This window comes from Biomphalaria glabrata, chromosome 1 (assembly GCF_947242115.1).
Source record: "Biomphalaria glabrata chromosome 1, xgBioGlab47.1, whole genome shotgun sequence".
Classification (NCBI taxonomy): Eukaryota; Metazoa; Mollusca; class Gastropoda; family Planorbidae; genus Biomphalaria; species Biomphalaria glabrata.
Window position 1 is genome coordinate 69,109,371 of NC_074711.1, and position 13,184 is coordinate 69,122,554.

Genomic DNA, 13,184 nt, shown 5'->3' on the forward strand with positions numbered 1-13,184 from the left:
TTATTTTCAATGCTAGTTAGAGATTTTAATAAAACTAATAAAAAATGTACTTGCGTATGTATCACTTTGTTCAGTGGCTACCAGTACAGTATTTCCAAGAAGCCACAATGAGGGATATTAAAACTTAATTTGGATGGAGGACTAATTATTTCAGCATTTATCATTTTTTAACCACAATTTTAAAATCTTACATTGTATTTACTGGAATAATCATAAGGAAAAAAAGGGGAAATAGGAAGTTTGTTTGGGATTGCTACTTTCTTCTTCTTTTTCGTTCTCATTATTATGTTGGAGTGTTCAGATGACTAGACCAATATATGAGATGACAGATTTCACTAATTCCAATTTTGAGCTTCCAGAACATATTTTCTGTCAAAATAGTTTTTTAAAAAAAATTTTAAACATCTGCTACCAGTTTGTTTGTTTTTTTCCTTTTAAAAACTATATATGCACATTATATACACATATTTATACACATTTTAAAAACAAACAAGATTACATAGACAGTTTGTGTTATGGGAACATCATCTGCAACAGTTATAATCAGTTTATTTATCTTTCAGGACACATGTAAACAAAAATCTTAACAGTGTTTATATCAACCATGTTCAGTACTTTTTGTAGTATTTATACATGTTTTGCATTGAATGTGATCCTAGGCAGTCAAGTTTTCAATTTACATGTACTATGGAGGAACATAAGATTGTGGTTATTGATAGTTTCTAGCTCACACACGTGAAGGTCTCCAATGACTTTTTGTTAACCTGAAGTTTTATATAGTTCTTAATATTAACAATGACTGCTAAAATAGGCCACTAGTAGCACATTCTTCTTTTGAAAAATAAAAAAGGGCTGTCATAATGTTCAGTGTGCTAAACAAAAATATCAAAACCTGACTCTGATAGGCATTGCTTACCCATTCAGACCACTTGAACTCTTTGTTACTTCAAGTTTTTGTTTGTTTTTTATTTTGTCTGGCTAAATTGTTCATAATAATTTTTAAGCCATCTTTATTTCTTAGTGTTTGTGTTGTAAGTTGAAATCTTACACATGAAGTATATTTTATGTAAGTTGAAATATTGTTGATGGTAAAGCTTTACTCAAAACTCAGAAATAATAAACTTTTTTTTTTTTAATGAAGCTTAGATTCGTTTGTTGATATAGTTGTTTAACATTTAACATGATTTTAACATTTTGTCATATTTTTCCAGAGTTTAACAAATCGAAAAGTAACAAAAAACGTTCACCATCGCCAAGGTAGGATATAACAGTACAATGTTACAAAACTCTCATCATATAAAATTTTTAGTATCTATTTTTACAGTCTAAGCTCATTCTAATTAAATTTTAAAACACAAAATAAACATCATATTAATGTTTTCAATATTTCAGTTCTATACCAATTAGTAGACCAGACATAGGAAATCAAGGTACTCAAAATCAAGGTACTCAAGGTAACTGATTTTTATCTGGAATGCAATAGAAATATCAAGATCTAATATTCTTTAGTATTTTGTATTGGACTGTTGAAATAAGGCTTATCCTATAATTTCACCCTAACAGCTTTAAGCAATGTAGTAGCATCACTTTTCATTTATTATGAGTTATTTCTATCTTGTAACCAAAAGTGAAATTTTAGATAAATATAATAGCGGCACTAGAACACCAAATTTTTTTTTGGTGAGAAAATGATGAAATAAAGGCAACCTAAGACTAGTCATAGACATCTAACTCAGAATCACCACCTATCAACAGTACAGGGACTAGATTTCCTACATTACGCCCAAGCTTCAAAAAATTTTTAATCAATCTCATCTTTATAATATTATATTATATTGGTCAATACATAACCATTTAATGTTACCAGTTTTTTGTTTTATTAGAGGGGGAGGACTCAGAATAAGGTTTTTAGACATCAGTGTTGCTGCTGTATTTTTTGTATACATCCTGGTCAGAGCTATTCTTTATGCTACAAATTTGTATCATTATTGGTGATTGCATTGTTCTTTGGCATCTCTTAAGTTTGTTTTTAGCGGCCCCCGAAAGGGGAAAAGACGCTATTAGTTTTGTGCAAAATGTCTGACCGTCTGTCTGTCCGTCCCGTTTAGATCTCGTAAACTAGAAAAGATATTGAAAATCCGACATCACAATATTTTAGACCATTCAAAGTTCTGATGCAATGGCTACTTTTTTTTTTCTGAAAGTGAAAAATCTAGTTTTTAAAATCAGTTATGCAAGCAGTTTTTTAAAGAGAAAAAGCTAATTAGTATGCATTATAAGTTAACCTAATTTAAAACGAATAGTAATCTTGTAAACTTCATTTTCCTGAACTTTTTTTTATATTGCAGAATTTATTTATTTTTTTTTTTGAGGATTCGAATAAGAGATTATGCCTTTTCAAAACAATTAGATAAATTATATGACCTCAGTTAGGCCAGGGGAGGCGCGGTGGCTGAGCTGTAAAGCGCTTGGCTTCCGAACCAGGGGTCGCGGGTTCGAATCCTGGTGAAGACTGGGATTTTCAACTTTGGAATCTTTGGGCACCTCTGAGTCCACTCAGCTCTAATGGATACCTGACATTACTTGGGGAAAAGTAAAGGCGGTTGGTCGTTGTGCTGGCTACATGACACCCTAGTTAACCGTAGGCCACAAAAACAGATGAAATTTACATCATCTGCCCTATAGACCACAAGGTCTGAAATGGGAACTAGTTAGGCCAGGTTCACATCTAACTTTACATTCACTTTCACCTATCCTTTGATCTGCGGGACCGTTGGGGCACTACACAAGATCTGTTAACATTCTTTCTCCATTCTATCTCTCATTTGTCTTTGATATAATTTCATTCGGATGTTCTTTCTGAAAATATTGAAGACTGACTGGGTGGACCACTTCGGGGGCCGATTTTGAGTTTGTGTTTCCACACAAACTGTCTTTCGTAACCTTGTTTTTAACTAATTTTAAACACTAAATTGAAACATGTCAGTTGTACCATATTTTTTTTTACTCTCTGGTTCTAACTATAACTCTTTAATGTTTTATACATTTAGCATTAAATTTTGAAGTTTAATATTTATGTACTCTTAAGTTAATTTTTTTTGTTCAAAAGACAGTATTTCCTAATAACAATTTTTAATCTAGAATTCATTAGAGAAATAGAAAACAAATTTTGTAGATACAATTAAAGTATAGTTTTTGTTAATTGTATTATTTTTAAATGTTATTATTTATAATTTAAGTATAGTTGGAAATGTTTTTTTCAAATTATCATTTCCTTTAATTGGGAATTTAAAAGTAATTTTTAGGCTAATTTCTTTTTATTATTCACTTTTTTTAGGCAACATAAGACCTCTAATGAGTATTCCGAGTGTCCCAGCTGGTGCAAGACCTTTAATGAGTATTCCGAGTGTCCCAGCCAGTGTAAGACCTTTAATGAGTGTCCCAAGTGCCTTGGCAACTGCAAGACCTTTAATGGAGGATGCAGCATACAGAGGACAACCAATAGATACTTTAATTTCTGCTCCTCTTGCATTGCCAACTGATTTACCACCAAGGACACCTTTTCCACAGCCACCTTTACCATATGATCCCTATTTAGATCCCACTAGATTCAGACCTGAACCATTCAGAGATCCTTTTGAGGCAGCTAGATTGGATCCTTACGTTTTGAAAAGTTATCCATATCCTGATCCTGTCCAACGTTTTCGAAGGGTTGACACTTCTCTGGACCCAGACCCTCTAAAGAGATGCCCACCCAAGAAAGATACTATAATCATAGACTATGGACACGGGCAAAGCAAATCAAGTGACGCTGAATCAAGCTCAAAGTATACCATAAAATCAGATGGCAGGGATGAATCAAGGCATAGAGAGGAAAAAAACAAAAGTGTATCCCGCACTGTTGATCAATGGGAAAATGATATTCTGAGAATGCAGAATATGAATGTGAAAGCACCAGATAGTTTAGCCATGCTTAGCAGCACATACTCCTCACCTGAGAAGTCACCATCTCCTTCTCGAGGTAAACAGCCAGTGAAGCACAGAGAACTTCCTTTTTCAAAATCATACCTGGAGTCATCTAAATTAAAAAGTCTTGACAAACACAGACGTTCACAAGATCGCTATGATTATCATCAAAAAAAGCAGAGGAGTCCAGAAAGTGATTTGTCTAGAAAATATGGAAGCTCTTCCCATTCAAGAAATAGATCAAGGAGCCCTGATACTGCATCTAGAAGACATGATCAGTACAGAGGTTACACTAACGATACGAAATATGATTCTACTCTTAACCAGAGAAGAAGTTTCAAAAGTCCAGGAGTTGGTCAAGGAAAAAGATCTAGGAGTCCACCACCAGTTAGCCATAGCAGACGCTCAAGATCTAGAAGTCCACTTGCTGGCAAAAGTAGAAGATCAAAGAGTCCAAATAGTAGTCGCTCAAAACGATCTAGAAGCCCATCTCTTGGCAAATATAGTCATAGAGCCAGTAGTTCAAGTCACTATTCACGTTACGAATCTGAAGCAAGTAACAGACAAAGACCAATAAGAAGCCCAGAAGTTTTAAGAAATAGTAAGAAGCGTGAAGAATCACCTTCTCAAATTAAAAGGGAGATGGATGTCCTTGATGCCAGAAAAGAATTTGAACGAAATAGACATGCCAAGCAATTACAAGTAAGATTTTCACTTTTAAAAAAATAAATATTTTGCTTATAAAGTCAAACCTAATTATATCTTAACATTATTGGACTGCTTTTTTGTTTACAAATCTGCTGATTCATCTGAAAAAAAAAAAAAACATTACCATATCAAAAAAACTTTTTCCAGGACTAAGGGAATAAACTTATGTGTTTGATTTTATTAGGGTTGACAATTATTCACTAAACAAGCTTTTATTTTCAACTTTTTGAAGTGCTCTTTACCCTACATCAGGGATGGGCATATTACGGCCGCTGGCCACATGCGGCCCGCCGAGGTGTTTTATGCGGTTCGCTGTGTGCCCACAGTATACATATAAAAATGCTAATATATTAAAAATAATTCTAAATATCTCTAAAAATTATTGAAACTCTCTCATTTTAAAAAGTTTCAAGTAAACGAAGGTTACCTTTATTGTCTGTACTTCAATACAATCAGTCTAAGATACAATCTCAGGCCAGTATTTATTTAATGCAATAAAGAACTGTGTTGAGTGTTGGCTATGCTTGGAACAAGATAGCAAGTGAAACAACTGATGGAGCTTGATCTTTGACTGAGAAAAACAGTTTCAAAGAATATCCCGACCATAAACTCTAAACAGAAAAGTTTGCACAAATCTGCATGAAATAACACCACATTTTGTCTTATGTATCACAGTGGCCAAAGTCATCAGAGCAAGGGGTTCTTAACCGCAGGCAGTTTAGAAAAAAAATTAAGATTTAGAAACTAATTATTCCGACGTATCCGCTGGCTTAGCATGGGCAGGGTAATGAGAAGATTATAAAATCTCAAGGAAGAAATTTCTATGTTCTTTGAAGGACTTTGACTTTGTTACTAATATTTCTAATGAAGAGTTGAAGAGAGATTTCATGTTTTTCATGGCACCTATTGCAATGGGTTGTTTGCATATGAAATGCAAGAGCATGTTGAATCTTTTCAGACAAGGCTTTTCAATTTCTCCAGGCAAGCAAGTGAAATTAGGTTTTGTCATATTTCTTTGTTGAAAGGTGAAAATATTTCTAATGAAATGGTTAAAATTACCAGACTTATTTGGATTCCTTAATTATAGAATTTATAAAAGCAAATTTTAAGACACCAAGAACCGGTTTTCAATACCATCAGCTCACCATTTAGCGCAGAAACTGATTCAGCTTCAGAGGACAAACTCCAAGCAAATTATGACCTAAAGAGAAGTTCCAGTCAGTACTTCCACAGTTGCATAATGGGAGCCAGAAGCTTTATTTCCACACTTAAAAAAACTTAGCTGCTAAGCTTTAACATTATTTGGGTACACATACATATGTGAACAAGCTTTTTTTTGGAAAATAAGTGTAATCACAGGTTGATGATGAATGACTGTAATTTCACAGCAGACACAAGTTAACAACTAGTAAGCTAGTTCCACAGTTCCTGAACATTACACACGAGTGTAAACAGTTAAATACTTAACATTAAGTAAAACTACATTTGTGGTGAAATGTTGTGATATCAAAAAGGCAATAGCAAATAAAAAAAAAATCTTAAAATTGGAGTCAGAAATTGCTAACTCTTGTTGTAATTCCTCAATTGGGGGTGTGAAAAAAGGAAAAGTGAATGTATAATACAGTATAAATCTGTATTAAAAGACATTATACAGTTAGCTAGCATATTTTTCTAAGTTGTAAGTACATATAAATATATATGTATATGCAACCCCCATTCCCAAAATTTTTTTTATGCGGCCCTCGATACAAAAAGGTTACCCACCCCTGCCCTACATGGAACTCATTAACTGCTAAAGTTATCAGCCCAAACATCTAGCTCTGAAATATACATTGATGCTAATGGAATAGAACAAATCTGCATTAAAAACTTAAGTGCTAGGCATTCCTTCTCCTTTACACACACATACTTTTCTATACCCATACAGATTGTGAACAATTTTTGTTTCCTGATCATTTCTAAATCTAAGCCTAAATAAAGATATCTTTTTAGTATGAAAATAAGAGATTTGAAAATAAATAGATATTTAAGCTAAGTGTGACTCTACTTTTTAGTAGCCCATTGATTTTACTTGCACTGTAGTCATAGATTGAAAATCTTTTTCCATATTGATATTATATAGTGCTACATGTTAAGAGTGTAGAAATTCAATTATGCAATTCTAAAAAAAATGGACTTATTATATAGGTTTTAAAGTAGAGACACTTCCAGTGTTCTTAACTTTTACTTTTCCCTTCTCAAATTTAGTCCTAGATCTTAATCAAGAGCTGATACAGAGATGTGTAGATTTGTGTAAGTTGGAGTGAAAGGGCATATTTCTCTGAAATAAGAATGGGAGGGCAAAGAAACATATATATAAAAGATGCGCTATGGGGACGAATCATTGCTAAAGTAGTGTGTCTGAGTGAGGCTAAATTGTGAAAGGGCGTAACTTGTAGGACTACTTGTTGGAGGCAAATCAAAGTATTTAACTAATAGGCAATAAATGAGGAGGGAGGGAGATTTGACCATTCCAGAAGAGGATGAAACAAATTAAAAAAAAAAAAACATCTTAAAACTGTCACTACTTCTTTTCAACTTGTGTAAAATAAATTCCTTATATCAATTTTGGAATGAATTTCTGTATCAGCTAGGTTATATTTATATATAGATAGGCACACACATTTTTAGACATTTTGTTAAAACATAAATGGTCTTTTATTTTTGTATTGGTTGTCTCCTGTGAAAATGATAGATTTAGACATTAGTATGCTTATCACTTTGTTAAATCTAGATTTCCTTATCTTTTAGGAAATCTTTACTGAAGAGAATGAAGATGTGCAAGCTGAAAGAATTGCAGAGCTTTTGGTAGAAATGGTAAATGACTTATTGGATTTTCTGTCCTACACATTTAGACTTGTAATGTTTCTAAATCATTGGAATAGAGGGTCTTTTTGACCTGACTCTGCACTATATTTATATAAACACTCATTTTGAGTGAAGGGTGAATTTCAGACAAGACTAAAAGACAGAAAGAAAAAAACTTTTAAAAAGTCTGAGTAGTGCAGAATGTTTTAGTGCAACTAAAAGATGATGTGAAATTCTAAATTGTAAGATAGTTTGTAATCTGTTAACTAACTAAGATAAGTGGAGCATGGAGGAATGTTTCTTCTAAGCTTGTAATATGCAGGTTTTTATGTATAGATTCTCTATTTCATATGTAATTATTTAAGATTGGTCCTTCTTATATTCATTGTATATATTAAATGGTGTCTAATTCTTTTTTAGTCAAGCTCCTGGGCAAGTGATATGGAACATGGTGCTTCAGCCCTACAGAAGCTTTTGTCTAATGCTGCCATCCAAAATGTGTTAATGTCTAGTAAAAGCAAACCAGAGAGTTCAAGTGTAAGCTGAGTTATACATTCATTTATTATCATTTTCTATACTTAAAAAATAAAATCAGTTATAAATATTGTGCACTAAAGTTAAGAGAGAAAAAAAAAATCTGTTAGTTATTTTTGACCTGTTTAATTTATTTTATTCAAGATAGGTTTCAATTCTACTATTGGTGATATTTTTTTAGCAAAAATATTTCAAATTTTGGCATGTCACAATAAAAACATTTATCCTTTAGATTATCCATGATTCTTAATAGCCGTGAGTCAACATTGTAATCATTTAGGTTAAAAGATTCTATAGAGAATATGCAGTTAAACTTATTTTACATTTTTACATGTCAGTCATCAGGCCAATCCAGAACAGCTTCACGTCTGCCCACTTCATCAACTCACCAGCCTAAGCCAAGAGATAAAGTGGCCTTTTCATTGTCAGGTAACAGGGGGACCTCAAAGCCAAATACACTGCCATCTGACTTTGGAGAGAGTAGTGATAGTTCCTCATGACTTGTATGAATACTCTCAATATTGGATTATGTAAATGTCATTTTCACATCACTATTGTCTCAGTACTTCATGTGCATTTTATTGAGAAAAACTTGATAAAAAAACAACACATTAACTTAATTTCTTTTAGTTAAATATATTTTTCATATATGTTCAATAAATGAAAATGTTGAGGATTACTTTTCATTGTGGAACTCAATGACTATTTGATGAATGACATTGTACTAATTGTTGTTTGTTTTTAACATTTCACTCATTGAAAAGGAAATGTTTTGAAAGTTTGTAAGCAATCATTTGTTTTATTACTTTATGTCATTTCTCAAAACCACAAAATCTCAACAACAAAAAAATACAACCAACTTTTGGTGTGTGTGTGTTTTTTGTTGTTGTTGTTCTTGTGCAACAGCATAAGATTTTTAAAATAGGTCAGTGCAATTAGTCCAATTTCACCATACTATGCCCAGACATATGTCCTGTAGTGTTTTAAGGCAATGTTTATACATTCATTTTTTTACAAAATATATGCAGTACTGCCAACCTAAAACTTTTACACCAAGTGACCAGACCCATGAATATGTTTTGTTAGCCATTATTCTATACACAAATGGCCTCTAAGGTCTCCTTGATTTCAGTGTGCATTGTAAAAGATACTTGTCATTCTAGATAACAGAGGGGCACAGGAGGAGTGTGCCTAAACAGTTTGAGGATGGTAGGGTGAAAATTCAGTCTGGCTATACTAGATCTTACTTACTAAGGTAGCTGATGGCACAGTCTATCTGTTATGTTATGATAATTGGCTAGAAATGAGTTTCAAAAGTTTGTGTTTAGCCTTCATTGTACAAGTGATGTTACATTGTATCATTTAGCATTTGATGTTTATATTTGTTTGTTTGTTTAATAGTTTATCAACTACTGTAATCTAAAATTGTTCTTTTACCAATGTATAAGTCTAGATTTAAAAGTAAAAACTAAAATGTGTAAAGTACCCAGCCAACAATATTTTTAAAAAAGTTCAACTTTCTATTCATTTCAGTAATAAAGTATTGAGCAGTTGTTTACGAATTTCTGATTTTTTACTGTACTATACATATAAACTAAACTAGGCTATGGAATCTTCTCTCTCATATAAAAGAGTAAAGTTCTGCTTTCAGACCTTGCAATCTATAGGGCAAATGATGTAACGGTCATTCGTTTCTGTGGCCTAGGGTTAATGAGGGTGTCATTTGGCCAGCACGACCAACAGCCTTTACTTTTCCTGAACTAATGTCAGGTGCCCATTAAAGTTGGATGGACTCAGAGGCGTCCTAAAGATCACGAAAGTACAAATCTCAATAATCGAACCCAGTTTGAAAGCCAAGCACTTCATTTTTTCTTTCTTAAATAGTGATGCCTTAAATCTCATAATCTCTTTTAGACGGTAACATTGCATTGTGTGTGTGTGTGTATTTGCCTATGTATGCATTGTCCAGCACAAAGATGTCAAACTTTGCAAGGGAAATAAATGATTTGCTTGCAGTGATTCCGAAGCTCAATATATAATGTAATACCTACAAAGAAGGTGTAAAACAGAGTCATGACTTATTTTTCATATTAATTAGAAATGAGACAACCAATGTTTAGATTTGTAAGAGGAAATCTACACCACTCAGATGGAATAGAATACTTGGATGACATGAACATTTCCCCAACTAATGTCAGGTACACATTATCCTAGGATTTGAATCTAGGACCCTGGGTTTGGAAGCCAAGCATTTTACCACTCAGCCACTGTGCCTCTGAATGGCTTGTTAGCAAGTTTCTTGTTGGTTGTCCAATTATAGGGATGTGTATTTTGGTGTATAGCTTGTAGTCTACAGCCAACATTGTTTCAGTAGGTCTGCTCTGCAGCAGCAGAAGCCTTTTACCAGTCATAAGCATTAAAACTAGTTTCAACATCTCGCTAGGTATGTGATTAATTTTTAAATTATTGGAAGACATTTAGGGAGAAAAAAAACAACAAGCTATTAGCCTAAAGCTTATGTCTTATGCCACATCGTCTAACCGGTTCCAAATGAAGAAAGAAAAATTCAAACAAAATAAATCAAACATGTCCATGTAATTCTAGAAGATATCTTGTGTTACAGTGAACTAAGAAACAATTGTTCAATATAGTGTTTAGAAAATAAAACATTCATAGAATTTTACAAATATTGTCATAAATTATATCACAGTAGAAACATTTTTTAAAATCCATTATATAATATACGTTTTACAAAGCAATATTATTTGTATACATTTGTTACCCATATCACATAGTACTAGGGCAGAGAATCATGGGTACACTGCTATATTGAGCTACATATCCCTTTTGCATTAGATATTTCCAAAAAAAAATTGTTTGTTATCCACAAATGAGATAGCGTTTGAAGTGAGGAATAGAGACTGCTCCTTTTCATAAAGTTATTCAACTAATACATGAAATGTATTAAATTTAGATTTAAAGAAGTCTATGTTATTTAATAGTTATGATATCGTTGGTCATATGTCCAATGTACACATCAGTTACTAGTTTAGCGTTCTTAAAAGATTTGATCGGATATAATCGTGATTTGATGATATCGTCATGTGACCAATAAACTTAGAAAGAACAAATATATACTGTTTTCTTTTGGTTTAGATACATATAAAACACCACTAAGGTTCAGCTTGATGTAATGATCACCATGCTGGAGGGCTAACTAGGCGATTATCTCCAACTGAAAGTCTGCGAAGTAAAGTTTGGTGATAGCCGGGACTGACCCTCCCATTTGGAAGACTTCTTATGTACAAAGCGTGTCCAGGCTGCAAGGCCGTGGTCCCTGACCTGTTCTGAGAAGCGTTGTCCCATGCTGGGTGAGCTAGGCGCTGCCTGTTTAGTTTGTTCATGATCATCGCTTTGTCCTCCTGGACCGGAATCAGGGCGTGCTTGATGCTGACAAGCTCTTCCCTTTGTTCGCGAAGTTGTTTCTCCAACTTTTCGCAGTCATCTTGAAGTCTGTTGCTGCGGTGAATCACGCTGGGTCGAACGTAAAGCTCAAGGTTAATGTCGTCAGACAAAATCTGTTTTTGATAACTTGCCGTCGCGAGTTTCCTTTCCGTCACAAAACGTTTAAGTTTGTTGGCTTCAAATCTGTATTTCAGTTTGTGAAACTCTTGCAGGTTTTTTGTCTTGACGATCTCAGACAACTGAGATGCAAACTGCTCTCGTTCTTTGTTTAAATTCTGAATTTTCTTTTGGAGCTTCTCAATGTGAGCGTCCAAGTTGTACGTCTTAAACTTGAGCATTTCAGAGCGGTTCTCTTTTTCCATTAATTGATTCAGTTCATTCGTCTCCTTCTCCAGCTTTCTTTCACCCATGGAAATGTCGCTTTTCAGCATATCTAACCTCTTCATTAATCTGTCTTCAATGTCTGCCAGCTTAGCCATTTTTGCTGTGACGTCTTTGGTCCTTCTATCATCGAGCTCCAACCACTTTCTGGCGAGCCAGGCCGCTTTACGGAGCTTGACCAGAATGTCTGGCACAAGTCTCATCAAGTTTTCTGTTGTGAAATCCATTTCAAGATGCTCCACCATTCTCTTACTTTCCTCGCTGTACAGATCAGGGTCGACTTCATCCTCTTCCTGCAGCAGAAGGTCCAGCTGATCTTTAACACAGTGCAGCCTATGTGCCACTTTATCTATTTCCGAGGTATCATAGAGAGATTTAATCTCTCTGTATTCTTTACTTAGCTGCAGCAGTGCTGCCTTTGCCTGAGCCCTCTGACGCCTCATTTGTGCGAGGCTGTCATCCTCTTCGTCATTCTCGTGCTCTCCTTCAACCACGCCTTGGTTGTCACTTCCGGAGAACTGACTCAATTTCGAGAACGCCGAAGACATTGTATTGGATCTTTTGTTTCCACCATGCCACTCGCTGTCTAAAAAGTATTTGCAAAGTGGCGTGAAAATCTTCTCCTCAAAGTTCACGAACAATTCATTCAGATAATCCATGAATTCGAAAAACCAAGAGAAATACTCCACACTTTTGCTAGCCATGCTAGCTTCCGAGCTTCCTGCAAAATAAAGGCTTCCATCTTGGCGTAACGATGCATGACGCAGTAGCTGCTGAACTGTTCCACGCAGACGAGATATTGTAAATCTGGGAAGCTCTCTCTGCAGTGCCTCTTCCACGTCCAGCTCAGCGAAAGGATCCACCAATGGTTTGGTTTCACTAGACAAGTGTCGAGCTTTCAATTTCGGCTTTAATGCAGAAAGTGAGGTGATTATTTTCAAGTAGGTCAAGGTCAGATCTGGTTTATAGTCATCAAAACATAGATGAACCTTCTGCTGGAAGAGACTGACTAACTTATGCATGAGTTGGCTTCTCTCGCTCTCATCAAGTACCATGAGTCTCATCTGAAAAATAAATCAAAACATTTTCACGGAAATTCTTTAAATTCGATATTATTATTATTTTTTGTTTGCCCCTTCTAAAAAAATATACCCGGGTTTAAAATAAAAAAACAAACAAACGTTTTTTTTTTACTTTAAACCCGGGTATATTTTTTTAGAAGGGGCAAAGGCGAGCAACTGGCGCATAAACCAGTAAGTTTCAGGCAGGAGGGGCTCGTTAGC

The 13,184-nt window shown here is 34.4% G+C and overlaps 2 protein-coding genes across 10 annotated transcripts in view; one reads left to right on the forward strand and one right to left on the reverse strand.

Moving 5' to 3' along the window:
- LOC106067555 (serine/arginine repetitive matrix protein 2-like) overlaps positions 1-9,608 on the forward strand; it is a 55,343-nt gene extending 45,735 nt beyond the window's left edge. For 6 of the 7 annotated variants that reach the window (XM_056010662.1, XM_056010645.1, XM_056010655.1 and 3 more), the window contains exons 12-17: positions 1,212-1,257; positions 1,393-1,454; positions 3,338-4,668; positions 7,465-7,530; positions 7,942-8,058; positions 8,394-9,608. In XM_056010662.1, the coding sequence (XP_055866637.1) occupies positions 1,212-1,257; positions 1,393-1,454; positions 3,338-4,668; positions 7,465-7,530; positions 7,942-8,058; positions 8,394-8,555 (1,784 nt within the window). In that variant the 3' untranslated portion in view covers positions 8,556-9,608. Of the gene's footprint in view, positions 1-1,211; positions 1,258-1,392; positions 1,455-3,335; positions 4,669-7,464; positions 7,531-7,941; positions 8,059-8,393 lie in introns of all 7 variants that reach the window. The other variant, XM_056010639.1, reaches the window with a different exon arrangement.
- A 1,027-nt stretch (positions 9,609-10,635) lies between these two features.
- The window catches only part of LOC106067545 (uncharacterized), a 37,520-nt gene continuing 34,971 nt past the window's right edge, over positions 10,636-13,184 (reverse strand). For all 3 annotated transcript variants that reach the window (XM_056010689.1, XM_056010680.1, XM_056010696.1), the window contains one exon: positions 10,636-12,965. In XM_056010689.1, the coding sequence (XP_055866664.1) occupies positions 11,253-12,965 (1,713 nt within the window). In that variant the 3' untranslated portion in view covers positions 10,636-11,252. The remainder of the gene's footprint in view (positions 12,966-13,184) is intronic.